Source organism: Leptidea sinapis, chromosome 15 (assembly GCF_905404315.1).
Source record: "Leptidea sinapis chromosome 15, ilLepSina1.1, whole genome shotgun sequence".
Classification (NCBI taxonomy): domain Eukaryota; kingdom Metazoa; phylum Arthropoda; class Insecta; order Lepidoptera; family Pieridae; genus Leptidea; species Leptidea sinapis.
In genome coordinates, this window is record NC_066279.1 from 2,989,939 (window position 1) to 3,011,049 (window position 21,111).

Genomic DNA, 21,111 nt, shown 5'->3' on the forward strand with positions numbered 1-21,111 from the left:
AGTTAAATTTTAGACAACGGTATAAGTTTGCAATTTGCCTCAAATTTGCTAACCCCCTCTCTCACAATCTTGAAAGGTAAGTTATGTCATGTCAGCAATGAAACAAGAGTCAAGAAACATTGTACAGCTAAGAGCCGAAGCCGTGCCGTGCTAGTTCCGACTAACGAGTAACGACTACGACCACGATTCACGATTGCCGGATTAGTGCCATGCGAAAAGCTCGTTGTGTTAGTCGTTTCGTGCAGTTCACTCAAATATTTCGTGACATTTATCGGATAACTTAAAACTTTACCCGGAATGACAATATAAAGTGCATATATAGTGAAACAATATGGGTTCAAAAATTGAATACGTTGACTCATCGCATTTATACGCTACGAATTATGTGCGTAATTCGAAAGCGATTGGAGTGCTTTGGGCCATATTCACGATCTGTTACGCGATTATCAGTGTCGTTGCCTTCGTAACTCCGGAGTGGATTGGTGATCTTGAGACTGAATACCCTAGGAAGTTCGGTTTGTGGCAAATCTGCAAAGCTGACGACGTGGTGGAGGACTGCAAGGGCAGGCTCGATGAGTTCATGTCTATCAATGGATTTGTGTTCAAAGTGTGTACGGTGTTAGTGGCTGCAGCTGTTGCCTTTGCCCTGTTTACATTGTGTTCTTTGCTTTTGTTTTTCTTCTGTCAGTCTACGACTGTTTTTCACATATGCGGCTGGTTACAACTTTTATCTGGTAAGTAAATTCCCTCTTGGCTTACTTAAATGTTATATTAGGTTATTACCAGCGTCATTAACTAATACGTTTCGGGAAACCTATTACATTATCATATACTCAGAATACTAAACCGTATAAAAAGTTTTAAATTATAAGGCGCCAAAAATGCTGTTTCGGAATTTCAATTGTTTTTTATTTATTTATTTGTTTTACATTTCTGGCTGCCTATTTGGCCTATAATGGTACAATATAGATAAATAATACTTGTTTACGGTTTAAGACTGTAACTCTTACCATTACATTATTGTATTACCTATATTGTGTGTCTGGTATGAAGGAAGTGCAACATGATATTTGTATAAAATGTCAAGGACGTTAGTGAGTATTAAATATCACATACGCACACTATTTCATATTCAGAATATAGGTATATCGAAACTATTTATATCATAGGCATTAAGTATTTATCTAGTCTGGCCAAAATATTTTTACAATTAGTTTTTTTAATTTTTTTACTTCGTTGTTTTATTAGTTCCGCGCGCTAAGTGATTGAGTCATTGTCAACTTCTTATGAATTCAAATTTGGAACCCTTTTATTATGTTAGATACTTACACCATATTAAATTGGGGGAACCAGAATTGCAGTGATTGCCTTGCATTAAGAGGGTAGGTATGGAACCGTCGATCATTTTCAAGACACTTCAAGTTGGAGTTGATCAAAAAAATTTAGTATCATCGATTCTAACGGTAATTTTTGTCTTAGCATTAATAAAATATTAATTATTTTATGAACTATGGTGGAACTGAGATCTGTAGTATTATAAAACACCATAGGTTCGTTTATTAATGATTTAATAGGCGCGGTGATCACCCGCTATCATTTGTAACCTATGCTCGTTGGTTATGACTACTGTAAAAATACCGAGACGTCGCGGTCGTCATGATAACCTTGAATATTAAGGCTGCTATCCCAAGAAATCGCCAAAACGATGGTTTATATAAAGCTTATATTTTTACAAAAAATAATTATATATCTACAGAATATGAGATGAAAATTCATTTTTTAATCACATTAAAAAATTTTATATACCTACAGCGAGAAAAAATATCACCAGAATACCTCTAACTTTTACACTTAGAACCATGCTAATAATAAAATCTAGATAAAAATATTACTTACGAAAATTTGTTAATTGTACCTACTCCAATAATACTATTTAACATGACATAGTTTTGTAAGTTTTGTAAAGAAAATTGTATTATGTGTGTAATAAATTAAAAATGCTTTTAATTTCGAATTAAAATTATGGCGATCTTGTATGGGAGAGGTAACTTAGCTCCGCTCGATTCCTCAAGGCCATTGGCTCGATGTCTAGCCTTAAAGAAACTCAATTTCAGCTATATACAAAACTAAATAACATTATAATTAACCTGTACCAAGTATTACAAAGTATGCAGCAGGGAAAAAGCAACCTGGAATGCAAGTGTCCTTGATGTCTATTATGTTTTATAACCCAACCGAATTCCTGTGACAATGTAGAACTAGATACCATATTATGTATGTCGGTGCCACCGACGGAGGGTTAACAATCTGATTTTAATAGGCAGTGCACAATAGTTTAATTATAAAGCTGTGGGCAAATATAATTTAATCGTAGCAAAAAAAAAAAACTTTAAATTGAATAACTTTCTGTTTGTCTGTATTTATGCCGTATAATAGCCGGGTTTTTACCTTTACTACGAAAACTACTGAACCGATCGGAATAATACTTATTTATTTGGTATATATCTGTTGATTCATCAATTGGTTCACCATTAAATAAATAAATTATAAATAAAAAAAGTTTACCTACCTATTATGAAGACAGCGATAAAACACGGATTACCTACGTTTTGAAACACCATGAATTCAGATCTAAATGTAACAGAATATCACTGTGGTAGCAATTTCCGTTCAATCGAAACAAAAAATCTCTGTAACATGATAATTTTATAGGCAAGTAAAGTAAGGGGCGCGCTATAACCGGTTTCTGTGCCGGTTGCCTTCAAGGATGTGCAGGTGCTGACTGCTTAGTGCTTTTAACTGTCAGATACTGCAGGTGTGCGCTCGGTTCAATTGTTTGTTTTATGTGAGAGGATAAGACATTTTTTTATTGAAATAATATAACAAGCGGCTGTTATTTTCCTGCGTAGATTTCAACATTTTATTGTTTTATTTGTGAAGCGATTTGAATAAAGCAAACACTAAATATTACGATTAGCTTGCCTTAATCCATCAGTGAAAAACAAGAAGATCAGTTTAGGCGTTTCTGAGATTTTAAGGTGATCAGGCAAACATACAAAATATTTTAATTTCGGTCTATATATATGATAAACTAGCTGACCCGACAGACGTTGTTCTGTACATACATAATATAAAAAAAAATAACAAAAAAACAACCGACTTCGAAAACACTACTCCAAAACAATAGATATAACGTGCACTAAAAAGTGTAAACATAATTGCGTATTTTTATACAATCTAATTAATTAATCTAATTCTAGTTACGTTTATTGTTATTTTTGGAATCGGTGTCCTTCCGCCGTGACCTGCTCTCGTGAAGCACATCTCACCTATAAACTATGCAGTAACAAACCTATCTTGGATGACACCGACTCCAAAATTAAACAATAATCGTAATTAGAATTAGATTAATTAATTAGATTGTGTAAAAATACGTAGTTATTTAAATTTTTTAGTGCACATTATATCTATTGTTTTGGAATAGTGTTTTTGAAGTCAGTTGATTTTTGTTAATTTTTATTTTATGGATTTAAATTTGATGTACTAAATTTTTTTAGTGCTTTAATTAAGTGCTTTGCAATTTGATTACAGACGGTTAGAACTGATTCTGCCACAGATCGCACCCTTACTGTAAGTCGTTAATGAGTCCCATTGATCATCATATTCGACTACGACAATTACTTGACCATAACTATGTTATAGTAGATGACTTAAATATCCGGATACCATAAAAAATATTCGGCCGAGTATCGTTAATTTGCTCCTTAGAATTGGAGAGTTCCGTTACTTTGTCATGGATTCCGTAATCAGAACCTAACCAAACTCTCACCAAACTATCTTTGAAGTATATCCTTTCCTTTAAAAAATAATCGTCATCATAATCATCGAAATTGGTTGGCGCGATATTGAGTTATTCGTAAATTTATCATCCACTTTGCTATACGTATGTATAGCAAATTTAAGAATTTTTGTGGTTTTCTCATGGATGCCACTGTCAGATCTGGACGAAATGACAATGGGACCACACGGGAAGCACTAGCTTTCAAATTTAAAAAGAATTATCAAAATCGGTTCACCCAGTCGATACTTTTGAGGTAACAAACCTCAAAAAAAAAACACAATATACTCCTGTATGTTGTTATAACGAAATTGTTTCACAGCAGAAATATCAAACCGTGCGTCAATAAATTCTCTAATAAAAAATATGTCCATTCAAAACAAATATTGGAAATGAAAATAATTATGGGTCTCAAATCGAAATTTAAACTATCCTATGTTTGAGACATACTAGTTGGAAACTGCACTCCATGAAGAAATCCCCATTAAAATCCGTTCATTAGTTTATGAGTTCACTGGAAACAAACATAAGGGCACTGGGTTTATATACTCGTATATTAAGATTTTGTATTTTCCTAGTTCCTACGACAGCAGAAATAACGGGCCCGACTTAACCGAATTATTATTACACTCGTATAGAAAACTGGTGTGAAGTAACGGCAAAACGCCGCTCTGTTTCGCAAAGGTTAGTGTCGAGAATCGACATTCGACGCTGACGTACTTGCACAATTTCGTCCCCCAAGGTCGTAGTCGTGACCAGCTCGGACCATCTGAGTGAGGTGCTCGAATTGTCAGAGACCCAGTGCTCTGTGAACGGCTCGACCACTTGGCATTGCGTTAAGACTCACTTCTTTGTGAGTCTTCTACCGCATTTCTCATGGGAAGTGTTCCAAAAAGGTGTTTAAACTGATTCTTAAAATAATACCACAATAATACTGTGTATATGTGTGCTTAGATTTCATCAGATCTGGTTGAAAAATGTTTCGTTTAAAATCGGTCCATAAACGGCAGAGATATGAAGTATCAAATATACAAAATTAATGTAGTCAACTTGATAACCTCTACTAATCTCGAATATTATTTAATGAAACACTATTTAAAATCACTATATAAAAATATTAAAATCTCACAATTATAGTGAAGATGTCGAGATAAATAGTAACATACCACATTTCATCCTCAATTTTTTCATACTATAATTGTGGTATTTCAGCATTTTTATCAATAAAACCTCTCCCCTCGTTTGTTTTATAAACTATGACGTCATTGCTACATGTGCACCAAGCGCAACTTGCCAAAATGGCAGGTTTTTTTTAAATACTCTTTAGCTCAGCTTAAGTAGGAGTACCAGTGGGAGGCTCCTTTACACAGGATGCCGGCTAGATTATGGGTACCACAACGGCGCCTATTTCTGCCGTGAAGCAGTAATGTGTAAGCATTACTGTGTTTCGGTCTGAACGGCGCCGTAGCTAGTGAAATTACTGGGCAAATGAGACTTAACATCTTGTCTCAAGGTGACGAGCGCAGTTGTAGTGCCGCTCAGAATTATTGGGGGTTTCAAGAATCCTGAGCGGCACTGCATTGTAATGGGCAGGGCGTATCAATTACCATCAGCTGAACGTCCTGTTCGTCTTGTCCCTTATTTTCATTAAAAAAAAGTAGCTTTAGGTACTTTTTAGCTCTTAATACTATAAAACGGTGAATAAAACTATTGAATCCCGAGATATTGAGTAAAATACACAAAACCAAAAAAAAATATACATATTCATGAGTTGAGGGTATCTAATAATATTAAGATGAGTCGACGAGTGACCTCAAGCGTACGTGAGCGGTGAGGGTACAGTAACAGTTACCTGACCGACACATATTGTGCGTTACACTTCCTATAGTCATAACCACTTTTAAAACTATATGATTTTAATTAACAGTGGCGACAACGCATTCTATTACTAGCTAATAAAATATGTAGAGCTTATTAGAGTTTGTCATTGAAAGCAAAGAAGGCTTGGCGAGTGCTGGCGCATTTTTCGAAACGTTCATAATCTTGATTTCTTATGGTTTTGTTCAACTAAACTTAGAATATAGTGGTTCAATATTCAAAATACCAAGGAGTTATGCCCGGTTCACATTATCCAAGTATATTGAATGTACCATTCCAGCGATCAATCCAGTCCAATTGACTGGATTGACGGTCTATTTTTCTCTCCAGCTCGCCCATTCGAGTGCCACTTGAATAGTGTGAAAGGCCAATCCAGTGCTTGATTATACGTTGAACAGTGAATACGCATTTTGTTTTTTTGTGGATGTCTATCCGTAATAATCCGTAACAATGAAGTTATCTAAAAACCATCTCCTCAGTCTGTTTCTTTGTATAGAGAACCATTGTGTCTGTGGGATTACAGAATTCGGAATTTTATAAACTAGAAGACATGCCCAATCTGCCCTGAAAATTATTTTGTGAGGGTATACAGATAGAAGGTTTTACAGCAAAGGAATTACACAATTAAAACTGCATACGAAATTGGAGAGTTGAACAAAGCATACATGATTTCATGAAGTCAAGAAGAATGGTTGGCTCAGTTGGAAACAGCGCTCGCACGGAACAGTTAGAGTCCCGCATACAATTTTGTTTTCAGTTTTATTTCTGTAATTAATCCCAGAAGTGAGAGTTATCACTTTAAAATAACATAACATATTGAGTAGAGGAATGTTAAACATTTCCGCATTTTTCTTTTTAGTTCTTCATTCACTACATCAGTTACTCCTTCTAAAACTATTTCTAAACATCTTTCTTGAAAGCATTATTATAACTTTACTGATCTTACAGCTTTTCAATGACTAGAATAAAGTGGACTATTTGATCTAGTCCAGCCCTGGACTGGATTAACTTATTGGATTACTGGAATGGAATAATGTGAAGCGGACATTCATGCCAAATGTGTCTGACTGGTTACGACTTTTCAATCTAAATCGGTTACAGTAAATATACATTCGCTTTCCTTTCCTATCTTGCTGTATCTTAGTTAGAGATGTAATTTTCTTCGTTTCTCTGTACGCTAGTATATTGAAACCGAGCGTCAATGGTCAATTAATTATTTCTGCTGCATATTTATGATATGTTGAAAGCCACGAATATACATTGTAATTATAATACTGGGGACGCCGTAAACATTGGCCATGCAAGGGTTATCTCGATCTATTTGCCCTCGATCCATCACAATTACTACGAATGGATTAAAATTAACGTTATCAATTAAATCTCCAAAATACCCTCGCTGTGTAAGCCGCAGGTCCGGCCACAACATTACGCTCATTTCTATTCTAGTGCAAATCAATATCAGTTCCAACCATAAGACCGCAATACAGGTCTGATCGAAAATACTCTGTGAACGGCTCGATCTTTTAGCGATGCGTTGGGACGTCGCGCGTCGCTTCATTGTGTGTTTTCTACCGCATTTATCGCGGGGACTGTTTCAGCTGTTACACCTGATTCCTGCCCCCTAGTCCCACCCTCGTACTACAAACTTAAATTTAATTCCCATCATCTTCATACGAATTTGGTTCCTTAAGTAAAGCGTATAAAACTACAAGTGGCAACGTTCCTGTGATGGTGTTGCAAGAGAACACTGAACAGTAATCCCGTACTGTGAGATGTCGTTTGCAATCATATTCCAAAAACCCAAGCTTCTAAGCTCACAAATATTTATTTCTACTTACCTGCTTGATAAGTCTCGCGATTCAGTCACATATTACACGTTTTGGTCGCAGGTTGAAATAAATTTTAAAAATTTCATCAGAGAGCGTCTCTCTAATATCGAGGTTAGCAAATTTAGCGATGACGAAACCAGATCGACGCCAATATAATTCATGATAAACCTGCTACGAACTGATACAAAATATAGATGCACAGTGCGTACTCAAAAATATAACTTTGTGTTTCTATCCACAGATTCTAGAATTTAGCAACTCTACCACTATGCTTTGTCGCTACGTTGGGGGGTACTTCTGGCATTGTGGTGTGTTTTATTCATGTAGACTTACAATATACTATTTTTTTAGTTTGCTAGACGGCTACTTACCCCTTAGGAATTCGCCATTTTGGTTTTGTATTTCTTTTATTATAGTTGCGGCGAGAGTACCTACATACTCAGACCAAACTTCAGCTGAATGCTATACACGGATGGACAGCGGAATATTAGTAATAGAGTTCCGTTTAGCTGTCTTTCCGGAGCTGGTGACGCTGTAATCAATAACCCTCGAAAACAAGAAACGGGATGTTAAAAAAATACGTCATTTGCTCCCCTTTGGTGGCCCGTGCCTCAAACCTCGAAGCCAAAAAAACTAACATTAGATCTAATTGTAACCGATTCTGTAGGACCTAGGTTATAAATAGCGTACATAGCCCTCTTCTGCAGCACAAATATTGTATTAATATCGGCTGCACCGGTAATATAAATCCATATAGGAGGTGCAATTTAATAAGTAATGTGTTGCTAAATAAATGACTGTTAAATGTGTAGTTTTAATGTTGCATTATTAATGTCCATTAAATAGTGATGTAAGGCTACTTAATAATATTTAATGGAGCATTAAGTTAATCGATAGAATGTTGAAATCATTTGGATTTGTTAGGCCTAATTATAAGTTACGAAAGGTGAGGATATGTCGTAAAACCGGGTCCTTTTAGCATATTTTTTTTTCGCTTACAAGGTTTATTAAATATTGAGGCAACATGTGCTGCGCGGGTAAAGTTATCGTATTTTTTTTTCAATCTAAATTTACAAACAAACCTATATCTATATTTAACAGGGAGCCCTCTTATTTTGAATGAGGAGTAATTCGAGTGTCAAAATCCAAAGATTAGATAATTTATTGATCTTATCATGCAGGTAGTAAGCGTCTTCATTCCTAGATAAAATGAAAACCATCGACTTGAGTGAAAAATTCTAGATGTTTGTCGGGGCTACTTGTATATGTTTATAATGTAAGTCCGAAACCATTAGAGTAACTAATTAAAAATAGTTACATTTGCTATCCACAGATTTATGTGGATGTGCTATCCATCGCGAATACGAGGGTGGACGGACGGCTTCCATGCCGTCGAAAAAGAAACGCGTCATTGCTGAAGAGGTTGTGGGGTAGCACTAACATCATTCTGCAAACCATTGTAAGTCATTACGATGCGCCGATTATAAAGGCATTTATGCGGATTAATGTGCCTGTTTAATAATAATTATATTCTAACATAAATTATGAAGAGCATTTTACTAACAATAATGGATTTTTCTGAAATTATATTTATATTATTATTATTATTATAATTATCATGCTCTCTCATGGCGGTCTTTAGAGATGCTTTATTCAACTTAGAACCAATCTTTAAAACTCATATCGCGTCATGACCTTTAAAGAGCATTCACCCTCGTTGATAGCTGACAAGTGGCAACGCTATATTCTCTGGTGTTGCAAGAGTGCATGGCCTACAGTCATGGCTTACCAAGATGACGCTTGGATGATTTGACCTATTATAACAATAAGTCGAGCTTGAATTTTATGGCTTCAAACATCACGAACATAATATATGTATCGCGATGAAGACGCCTTTCAATATACAATGACACAAAAATTACTGATCGTCAAAACCCTCTTGAAGCTATTTAAACATGCTAGCTTCCCAATAAGATTAAATATGAGAACCAGCTATAATATAAGGTTTATGCTGTATTATATAGTACGAGAAAATTCATAGCTTTTTCATCCATGGTCCACACGAAACCAAATACTGGCTGTTTCATTATTGTCAAACCGATTCTGTCACACTATGACAATGGCAATAATATAAATAATACACAATTAGTTTAATACATATTTTATAGTTTTCTTCCTAGTTTTTTATTTTCTTAAAGTTTTCTATTTGTTTTTAGGTCTACATTACTGTATATAAAACTATATATCTATACATTGTTTACTTTATCGAAATGACAACATTAACAACCTTTCCGGAAGACGATCGGTGTCCAAAAGTTTGCAACGATATTGGGGCGTTTAAAAAAGCGGATAAGTCGCCAGAAAAGGCTAAGGAAGATATTAAAGCTGCAGAAGAGAAAAGTAAAGATATAAAAACAGCTGCCCCTATTGCTTCCCAAGAAATGGAAACATTAAGACCTCCAACATCAGGTGAAGAATACCTGCCAAATCTTAAACCTGGACTGGATGGTAAGGTAGATTGGACTCCTCTCAGTGGTATGACGGGCACTCGACCTGCTGTTAACAAATATAGCATCAGTAGATATTCTTTGAATGAATGGAGAAAGCACAACGAAGGGGTTCTGGATCCGGAAATATTAACAGAATCTAATATTTTGGAGTATAATGCTAAAACTTCGATGATGCAAGCGTTCGGCAACATTGATAAGCAGCAAAATGAAAACAACAAGAGATTAAAACAAAAGGCAAGAGATATTTTTAGGTGGAAAGTTGAGGTTGAGCGAGCTTGCAAGGCCATCACTGACGAAGTGGAGATGCTAGAAATCGACAGACAGCGCCTTAAAGGAGCATCGCGAGTTTTAATGTTGCCTGAGTCTATATCAAAAGAATGTCTTGATCTCCGTTCAAACAGATTTGAACCTGATTTAGTTGCTGACTTAGCAGAACAAGAGCTAATAAAAGAAATGAAGTTGGTTAGTGAAGTACGAGCTACATTAAAGAATACACTTAATCAAATCAATGAACAATTGACTATCAATAAAGCCGCTAAACATAGGATAGAATTCGACTGGTGCGATAAAGAAATGGCTTACAATACGGAAACGATTAACCTGAGTCTTAATCCTAAATCCAATACTATACTATTTCGTCCCGGTGCTACACGTTTTGGAGAATATTCGGCACCATTGGAATATTGGGAGTATTTTTGCAGAGAGAATGTACAAAACTGTGAATCTGCCAGACAGAAATCTGCAGATCTGCGTGGTAGTTTGAACGCTATTCTTGTAAGCGGTGGTAGAAAACTCCGAAACCAAGCAGATAGAACTGACATGGCTCTGGCCGAAACCGTGGCAATAACTCAGGAATTGTGCACTAAACTTGAGGAAACCTTGAGAAGTACTCTTCAACGTCTCGCAGATACTGAAAATTTAATTGATGAATTACATTCATCAATACGAAAAATGGACGCAGCTATGAAGCTCGCTCAAACCAGACTCGACAATAGAAACAACTGGCGTCCACACGGGGAGAGCGTAAGAGATCAACCGCATCTAGGTCTGATCGAAGAAGTTAAAAAAATACATGAAACATGCACCTCCCTGTATGGCCAGTTGACCAACGCTGAAAGAGTGAGGAAGGAACTAATGGCTAAGAGGATTGTCCTCGAAAAGGACATAGCATCCAAAAGGAAGACCTTGATTATAGACAGGGAGCGATGTGGTATGGTGAGATCGCATTATCCGTCGGCGTCAGAATTAGCCGGATTTTAATTGACTTATCTTACTTCCCAAATTTGCAACCATTTGTAGGTTTATGTAGCATTAAATTAACAATTATGTTAAATAAAGCCATCAAAAATGTTTCAATTAGCTATTATATGCTCTTTGTAATTGTCTTGTGTAACGAGACTTTCAAAGAATGTGAATATGACTTATTTCCGCTTTAAACTAGTTGTTTAATTGTATCGTCTCAAAAGAGTTTCTATTAATGAATAGCGATGTTTGTTCGTCTTCAACAGAACATTTGTAATTGTTATTTCGTTTATTTATTTTTTGCGAGCGCGAACCATAACCGCTAATCCGCTAAGCCAATAGTTGTATAAAATATAAAGCTGTTGAAATTTTTGCTTCTTCATACATTTATTCCATTCAGACAAGGCTCATAATATCACGAAGACCCAAAAAAAAATTTAATGGACAACTCGTAAAGAGCCACGCTTGGCATAGTAGCTCCGTAGTATTTTGAGTATTTCATATTCCTCTAGCGTAACACATTGATAAATGTATATAAAATACTAGCTTTTACCCGCGTACGAAGCCGCGTGGAATAGTTACTATGGGCAGCGTTTTTTATTTGTTAGGATGTCGAACTTCCATACAAACTTTCATCCCCTATTTCAAGCATATATTTTTTCGCAATAAAAGGTAGCCTTGTCCTTTTCTAAGCTCTTTTTCTATCTCTGTACTAAATTTCGGTTTGGTGGTTTAGGGGTGAAAGCGTAACAAACATTCTTAGATTCACATTTATAATATTAGTTGGGATTTAAACAAGTATACTCGTAAAAGTTATTTCCAAATTATTATTAATAGGTACATAGTAACAAAAACTCTACGTAGTCACGGGAACACTATGGCGTAAGGCACGAACTGTTACTTTGCCGCGCAATTTTTCTTAAACCTTTGTATGGAGTGTTCGAATCTGTCTGTTCAAAGCTACGCTATTCGCCTTCATTGCACTATAAGTTCAAAGGGAAATATCACTTCCTATTAACAAAATAAGAGCAGAAATAGAATGAGGCCGTGTGGATTTCGTCATTAAGACAATTCACTTCACCAGTATTTCGTACGTTTTAAAAAACGCAAGTCGATCGACTTGCTCGATACGCGTAGAGTTAATTAGGTAAATATACTGTAAGTCGCTTTGTTAAAATTATCCAATAAACTTTGTGCAACTTCATGTATAGTTGTTACGCAATAACCTTAATAAGTTAAGTCACAGACATTGTTAGATCTATCGTTAAATAGTTAAGTGTGCATTGCAGTGAAATCTAAAAGTCAAACCAACTTAAACCTTTCACTTGGCAGTAACTCTTTTCTGTTCGAGTAACCTTTGCATAACTGACGTCTTAGTTGCAAATTAAACATTCTAATGACATTATGATTTGGCATTTTGTATTTGGATTAAATGTTAACTCATCAATGATTTTATTTTATTTCTTAACTTATGTTCTGTGCTTCTCCGGGGAATACAAAGAATAGATAAGTACCAAGCCCAAGGGTATCGTAAGAGGCGAGTTAGGCCATTTACTAGTGGGAGGCTTCTTTGCACAGGACGCCGGCTAGATTATGGGTACCATAACGGCGCCTTTTTCTGCCTTGAAGCAGTAATTGTGTAAGCATTTTTGTGTTTCGGCCTGAAGGGCGCCTTAGCTCGTGAAAATACTGGGCAAATGAGAATTAAGATCTTATGTCTCAAGGTGATGTGTGCCGTTCAGTATTTTCAAGAATCGTCAGGGGCACTGCGTTGTAATGGGCAGGGCGTAAAAATTACCATCAGCTGAACGTGCTGCTCGTCTCGTCACTTATTTTCATAAAAAAGCGCAAAAAGTAAAATAAGAGTCTGAATTCAGATAAATGTCAGATGACACAATTCAGTTCTAAACGATTTAAAAGATTCAATGTTCGCTGCTATCCTCATTAACGATATAGGTTTGGGAAAACAAAACACATATAATGAATCTTCGAATTACTAAAACTATGTGAAATGATTTTTTTCTTTAAGACAAACAAGCAAGTCAGGCGCAGTCAGATAAAATTAGTGAGCATATATATGTTTATAGAACAAATAGACTGATTGTTATTGGTTTCATTTTTTCTTTTAACGTTTCTGTACATTTTTTCCTTATACTAATTTAGCCACAATGAAATGTAGCCGTAGTAAACTAGCTAGTTTATTACATAAATAATAAAAAGCGCACTCTACGTTTATGATAAGACGCTACTTCTCACTATTGTGTCACTACCAGTTGGTCACAGTACAGAAGTAACAGTTCACTGCACAAGAGGGGCTAGGATGGGTCCGTCGCGCCGTCGGAGACGAGTACCGAGATAGGGAGCGGGTTTAACTGAGATTACAAAATAACAATATAATAGAATGTAAAAGACGATTTTGTAATAAAATTATTAAGCGCCTGAATATACTTTATCTATATACATACTCATAATATTATGTTGGATTTGGTAGTCGTTACTAATCTTATCTAAATTCGTATTATTATATATTTTTTTCTGAATATTTTATCAAAAACAACTGCATTATTCTTAATATGTATTAACTAATAATTCACTTAGATTCATTTTAAGTAATACCGTACATAAATACTTATTTAAAGTAATTTATCTTGTAAAAGCTCTTATTTTCAGTAGGTATATCAAGTGTCAATTTCGGACTGTACAATTTACTTACGACTGTAAGATGCATAATCTTTAAGTAATATTGTTTTATTATTTTACTGCTTATATTTCTGAACTGTCTTACCACATAGAAATAGCCGTTAGATTTATCTCCATAATGGTATAATTACAATAAAACAATGGAGTATTTTAAGGCTAGTATCCCACAGATGAGAACCAACTGTGTGTCGACCTTACAACGCTAATTGTCTGCACCGTTGGAAATGTACTCAAAGTTTTAATTAAAGTTCTGATAACTCTTTCTTAAAGATAGTTAGTATTAATTTTACTAAGAGTGGTCCCACATTAGACATATACGTAGCTATACTAGTATTATAAAGAGAAAAGATTTGATTGTTTGTTTATTTGCATTGAATTGGGTCCGAAACTTTTGAACTGATTTGAAAAATTCTTTCACTGTTGGGAAGCTACCCTATCCCAGAGTGAAATAATAATAATAAAGCCTTTATTACAGTTAACAAAATATTATATTTGCTTACTAACTAATACACATAATATAATACATTTTAATTAATTAACTTAACTTTCATATCTATATTATTAACTTAATCAGTATCAGCAGTAACTTTTAAACAGTCTGTGTCCACTTTCTGTTAACTGTTTGTCCTTCGACAAAGGCCTCCGTCAAGGTCTTCCATTCTTTCCGGTTCCTTGTTATTCTAGTCTATAGTGGTCCTGTTTCAGTATATTCTCCATCGTCTATATATATATTGTCTGTCAATCAACTGTCTTCCACTATTACTCTTATCTGATCTCCTCTGGGGTACCATTCAGTTATTGTTCTAGTCCATTTTGGTGTTTCATCCCTATGTGGAATCCTGGGTGAAATAGGCTATATTATATTTTCAAAAAAATTAGGGATCCTTACTAAAACTCCAATAATGTAACCCAAGGTGTAAAAAAATGCCTGAATACTCTTTACATCGCTTGGGCTGCGAAAACTATTGATGATAGAATTTATTAAATTAATTGAATTGTCGCTAGTACATGCTCTGTCCTGTGTCTACGCGGACGTAGTCGCGGAATGTCTTAAAATATAATTGTTGAATTTTATTACTAGGATAATATTTTATTTTAGGGCTGTTATGATTCTGTGTCAGAGAAAAGTAAAAAACTTTATACCAAATTATTACTTTGGGAAATTTGGCGTGTAAAACCATTAGTTGAATTCATAATTTTATGTGGTAAGTGTAGCTGGTTTTGGGAATTTATATATACTGGCGATATATACTGATATTGGGACCATACTGTGGTATGTGTTTTAACGTCTCATAATAAATCTTCAACTCGACTCATCCCTGAATATAGCCCTGAAGAGGAGGTGAATTAGTTTCAAGATGCTATTATTGCTTTATAGAAGGTTCCCAACAATGCAGAAGTATATAAATAGTGAAGGAATATACTTTTAAAAACCATAGATGTATCATAATCATAATATGTGAGAATCCAGTATAACAGTATCACCTAAGTATCATTTACATAAACTCTTCTTGTATTCCCAATCCGAAGGTCTATCTCTTATATTACAATCAGTTTTTTAAGAATCCAGAAAAAACAGTAATGTTGGAGGTGAACACTATATTTTGTCTCGGTCTACGACAAAGTTTAAAATTGACAATCAATTTTTAATTTGACAAAATGTCAAAATATAATGTCATATATTTAAAATTTTCTTAGCATTATATTATAGTTTATATAGTTTTAATAAATTTTTATTTCCTTCAAGTGAATAATAACATTAAATTCTTGTAAAATGGCAACCGAAAACATGACCTGTCCGTTTATATGTCCGACGAGCGATCGTCAAGGGAAACATGTGGTATATAAAGAAGCTGGAGGTGCCAGAGACGGAGAACACCATTATGCGGCTCCATATGTACCTGGTATGATTAAACCCCCCGAGCCCAAGGTATATCCACCAGGTGCTCCCCCGAGGTATCTCCCTCAGCCAACAGACAGTACTAGTGGTGATATACTGACAATGGGACCTATTGGCCCTTGGGCTGCTGGACATATCGACTGGACGCCCCAAGCAGGATCAACAGGAGTAAGACCCGTCGTCGACAAATACTCCATAACCAGGTATTCCACTGGTGAATGGAGGAAGAACAACGAATACACACTGACCCCTAGAGCCACAGACAAAGCCAAGTCGTTAGAAGTTCGGACTAAACAAGATATAAAAGACACTTTTAACAAATTAGACAACAAATTACAAGATTCTGATAACAAACTTAAACAGAGAATAAAAGATCTTTCCAAGTGGAAGAAGAAAGTAGAAAAAACCTTGGATGCCATTACTGATGAGCTTCATACCTTGGATATGGACAGAGCAAAATTGAAAGGTGCATGTAGAATTTTGATGTTGCCCGAAGCTATATCTAGGGAATGTTTAGAACTTCGAACAAATAGATATGAACCAGACTTAGTAAGAGACGACGCCGAACAGGAGTTAGTTAAAGAAGTCGCTATAGTTGGTGAAATTAGGCGAGTATTTCTTGAGACTCTAAAAAAAGTTGAAGTACAAATAGAGAAATTGAAAGCGGCGAAATCGTCTATTGAGTTTGATTGGGGGGACAAAATGATTGCCTTAAAAGAAGATAGAAAAAATTTGACATTAACTCCAAACTCAACGTTGCTACTATATCATCCGGGTGTGGCGCGATGGCCGGAAAACGCAACCAGTCTTGAATATTGGGAACATTACTGTGCGGAGAGCATTAAAAACTGCGAAGAAGTTAGACAAGAGTCTGTCGAATTACGTGGGGATCTAATGACAAATATAATAAACGGTAGCCAGGATATGAAGATTCAAGCTGATAGGACGAATGCTGCACTAGCAGAGACTGTGTCTGCTACAGAGGAACTATGTGAGAAATTGGAAGAGACATTGAAGGATAATCTGAAGAAGATAGCCGATATAGAAAATTTATTAGATGAACTGCATGACGCCGTAAGGAGAGCGAACGAGAGGAACAAATGTGTTATGACTAGGCTATACAGTCGTAACTATGAAAGACTTAATGTCGAGAACTGCAGAGATGAGGCACAATACGCTTTGATGGCCGAGGCAAAATTTGTTAAAGAGTCTACAGAGTCATTCCAACAGAAAATAAGAGAAGCCGATGCTATAAGATCAGAGCTCATGAAGTACAGAGGCGAATTGGAAAAAGACATCGCTTGTAAGAGGAAAAGTATCAACATAGACAAGGATAGATGTGCTAGAGTTCGAGCTCATATGCCAACGCCAGAAGAATTTGCTGGAGCTTAGATACAGTTTATGATATGTCTTGTTACAAAATTTAGATTGTGTTCAGTTATCAAAAGTAAGATAGTGAAACTTGCAAATATATTGTCTTTGATTATTGTTGATATAACATTCCGGTTGTAAGTTCTATTTGTATCACAAAAGTATTGACTTTATCAAATTGGATTTTTTTCAAATAGAATGAGGGGAAAAATAGCTACTAAGTCATCTGATGGTAACTGTTCTTCGCCACCCATTGCCCTTTGCTCACCAATTGATAGGCGTCTTAAAAGAGCGATTTATGGAATTTCAGAGCTGTTCATAACATTACCACCTACATTGTTTCAAGCTGGAAAGTTTTGTGCTGTAATGAAGAAGGTTTACTAGTGGGAGGCTTATTTGCACAGGAAGCCGGCTAGATTATGGGTACCACAACGGCGCCTGTTTCTGCCATGAAGCAGTAATGTGTAAACATTACTGTGTTTCGGTCTGAAGGGTGCCGTAGCTAATTAAATTACTGGGCAAATGAGATTTAACACCTTATCTCTCAAGTTGACGAGTGCAATTGTAGTGCCGTTAGAATTTTTGGGTTTTTCAAGATTCCTTAGCGGCACTGCATTGTAATGGGAAGGGCGTTTCAATTACCATCAGCTGAACGTCCTACTCGTCTCGTCCCTTATTTTCACAAAAAAAAATGTTCTCTAGGGCTCTCACTGTAGGTCCAGCATGGCATTTCTTGTGTTGAATTTCTAAACTTGTTATACATTTTCTCGTACCTGTTAGTGAAATTCGATTTCTCTTACTTTCACGTTGGCACGTTACAAAATAAGATTTTCAGGACAAAGGCAAAACGGTACTTTTTTATATCATTTTATCCTTAGGTAGAACCAAATATGCCGAGATTCTAATTTGAATGATATTTTTTGACTAATTTCTATAGGGGCTTAAAATATATAAAAAGTCCTCTAATTATTTGCATTATTGTATGAGGAATTCTTTTAGTAGATTATTATTTTATTTCTCGAAAGCACTAATTCCAAGATGGGGAAACGCGAGCCGGAAGGATCGATTATCTGTAATGACGTAATCATTTAGCGTGGGAAGGAGTTTTGTGTCGTAAATCCGCTGACTCGTTGCATTTTGCAAAAAATGTTTAAAATCGTCTTTTTATGGATTCTAGAACATATGACATAAAAGGCATTTATTTTTATCAAAATTGAATCCTTTAGAACTCTTTTTGATGTAATTTCTAATATACTAGATGCTACTACAGCTTCGGAAACGAATGGCGCTCTGAGAGAGAAGATTGCTGGGTCAGCTAGTATATTATAATATTATTACAATTCATACAATGAGCGGGTGCGTACACTTCCCTAAACGACAAGCTCGACGCTCCTGTGGTTTTGGAGAGAGAGTGGCGACTCTTATAACTTTGATCTCTTTGCATGTGTTTGGTAGTGTTCGTCCGTATGTCACAGCCACTTTTTTCCGAAACTGTAAGAACTATACTGTTGAAACTTGGTAAGTAGATGTATTCTGTGAACTGCATTAACAGTTTTACACAAAAATAGAAAAAAATAATAATTTGGGGTTTCCCCATACTTAAAACTGAACTCAATAATTTTTTTCATCAAACCCGCTGCTCGACAGCCAATCAGGAACAAGCTCCTATTGGCTGTATTGAACACGGCTATACTGACAGTACTTCGTCCCGTTAGCCGCTAAATATATATCTTGAGTACCCGTCATAACAATTACAATGACCACTTACTCACAGTCTCATTAGTCTTCATATTTCATGAGAAATTATTGTAAGGAACAAGTTGGGTCGTAACTGGTAACAGCAAAGATATAGGAAACTTTAGACGTCAGCAGTTGAATTTGATAGAGTCAGCGCGACGTTAATTGAATTACGCAGAGTGTTATTCAAAGCCAATTTATCATATTAACTTAATATAAATGTTTTTTGCAACGTCTTCTGATGCTGGATTATCCTCAATTGTAATGAATACCTTTCAAGAAGTACTTGCCATTTTCAATTATTGAGGTGTGAAGTAGATGTCTTATTAGAATGACATTTTGACATTTGAAGAAACGATGACTGGTAGGTAAAAATGTATTGCTGCATTTTTATAGACAATTTTATGATCTACAATTTTTGTCCTTTTATGATAAAACTTACCATTTTGCTGAAAATCGCGAAAAACTCATTTTATTCACCTTTGAACTCGAGTAAAATTTTTTCCATACACGGGTATGATGGGGAACTTAAAATTACTATTTATAATTATGTTTTGAACAGTTTCACTCATTTTCAACTTTTTGTGATTTTATGCACCTTCTACAAATATCGTAATAAACAAAAAAGAACTTTTGTATAGCTACCTATATGCATTTCTTGAGGAGAAACGGGAGGAAGCAAAACGCACCAATCACCAGCGAGTAAATTTGTATTGTGACCAATAGTGACACGTTATTCAAAGAAATTACTAAATATTTTTAAAACGCTTACAACAACGATTTCCTCAAGCACTGCTAGTGTGAAATTTTAGACAATCACGGCATTCGACACTCATAAGTGGGCCACGATTGCTCAACACAGTGATATTACCGTTACGTATACAACATACATGCAGGTAGAGAGATGGTGTGATTTGTTATGTGGAGAAAATAAGCATAGTATTAAAACATCTGGTGTGGAAATCGATCATCGAGACGGCAGAACCAAATACGCTTCAAGAAATGCAAAAGAGCGAAGTACTGATTCAAGGCGTCGCACATTCTCTAGTGCACCAACCAGTATCAGTTCGAAACGCCGGGAATCCAGTACTCTGTGAACAGCTAGATCTCTGGGCGTACCGTAGAAACATCGCTTCACTGTGTATTTTCTGTTACAACCCGCATTAACCAGGGGGATTGTTCTGAAGGGCTGTTAGATCTAATTATTGCCGCTAAATCCCACCAGATTTGCGCTGTTCCGTCATAGTATGGTTTTCAAGCAATTTTCATCCACATATAACCAAACAATAATAGCATGCGCGCTGTTTTTTTTGCAAGATACGGACATTGGGTACCTTCAAACCTACCTGAAATGCCGACAATACTTCTTTGTAATTCCTATGGTGTTGATATGGATGAAAGTAGATCGACTCCACATAAATAATAGTGTGAAAGATTTACTTAAGTGTACGTTAGACGGTAAGATAAAAAATTTACTGAAAAACCAGATTCATAGACCTATCAGCTAACAATAAGAGTCTAAGGCGAGAGATCAATAGAGAGTACTTAGACTCTGCTCAGACTTTACTTACGTAAAACTTAGCTGAGTGTAACTTTAGCACAATCTCTGATTTCGTTTTTGAAGTGAAATCGGCTTTAGCGGCGTTGGGCGCTTTTCTTGGGATGGCCATAAAATTTTAAACTAGCGTCATTACACGTGGCCTGATTGAAAATTCGTAAGACAGTCATTGAAATTATGGATGAAAGATTTATAATTCGGCTATTTCAACTTAATGATCATGCGGTCATTGGACCAGTGGTTGAATTATTGAGATTGCGAAGCCGAAACACCGCGAGATCGAGGGATCGAATCTCAGGCGTGAAATATTTTTACAGTTACTGTGGATGGAAGTTGATCTTTTCGGAGAGATAAACTGTTAAATGTAAAGTAATTATAAAAGTTCTGAAGTGTTAAATTTTTTATGTAATATTGTCATTTTTGTTTACCATAGCTCAATTAATGAATATTGTATTTAACCACATAAATGCTAGTACTTTTATGCTGATAAATAAAACAATTCGCGCGAAATTATTACCTAACTATCCCAAAATATTCAAAGATTCACA

At 35.7% G+C, this 21,111-nt stretch overlaps 3 protein-coding genes across 3 annotated transcripts in view; all 3 read left to right on the plus strand.

Moving 5' to 3' along the window:
• The first annotated feature begins 126 nt into the window (after positions 1 to 126).
• The window catches only part of LOC126968422 (LHFPL tetraspan subfamily member 3 protein), a 45,973-nt gene continuing 24,988 nt past the window's right edge, over positions 127 to 21,111 (plus strand). Inside the window, exon 1 of the mRNA XM_050813449.1 lies at positions 127 to 734. Coding sequence (XP_050669406.1) covers positions 332 to 734 — 403 coding nt within the window. The 5' untranslated portion in view covers positions 127 to 331. The remainder of the gene's footprint in view (positions 735 to 21,111) is intronic.
• LOC126968394 (tektin-4-like) lies at positions 9,682 to 11,492 on the plus strand. The gene has a single exon (XM_050813401.1). The coding sequence runs from the start codon at positions 9,816 to 9,818 to the stop codon at positions 11,313 to 11,315; it is 1,500 nt and encodes a 499-aa protein (XP_050669358.1). The 5' UTR covers positions 9,682 to 9,815; the 3' UTR covers positions 11,316 to 11,492.
• LOC126968391 (tektin-4-like) lies at positions 15,680 to 17,368 on the plus strand. The gene has a single exon (XM_050813397.1). It carries the CDS (start codon positions 15,772 to 15,774, stop codon positions 17,287 to 17,289), a length of 1,518 nt encoding a protein of 505 aa, XP_050669354.1. The 5' UTR covers positions 15,680 to 15,771; the 3' UTR covers positions 17,290 to 17,368.

What these genes read in the sequence shown, in the direction of transcription:
- LOC126968391 (XM_050813397.1), top strand. Translation starts at nt 15,772, where the DNA reads ATGGCAACCGAAAACATGACCTGTCCGTTTATATGTCCGACGAGCGAT.
- LOC126968394 (XM_050813401.1), top strand. Translation starts at nt 9,816, where the DNA reads ATGACAACATTAACAACCTTTCCGGAAGACGATCGGTGTCCAAAAGTT.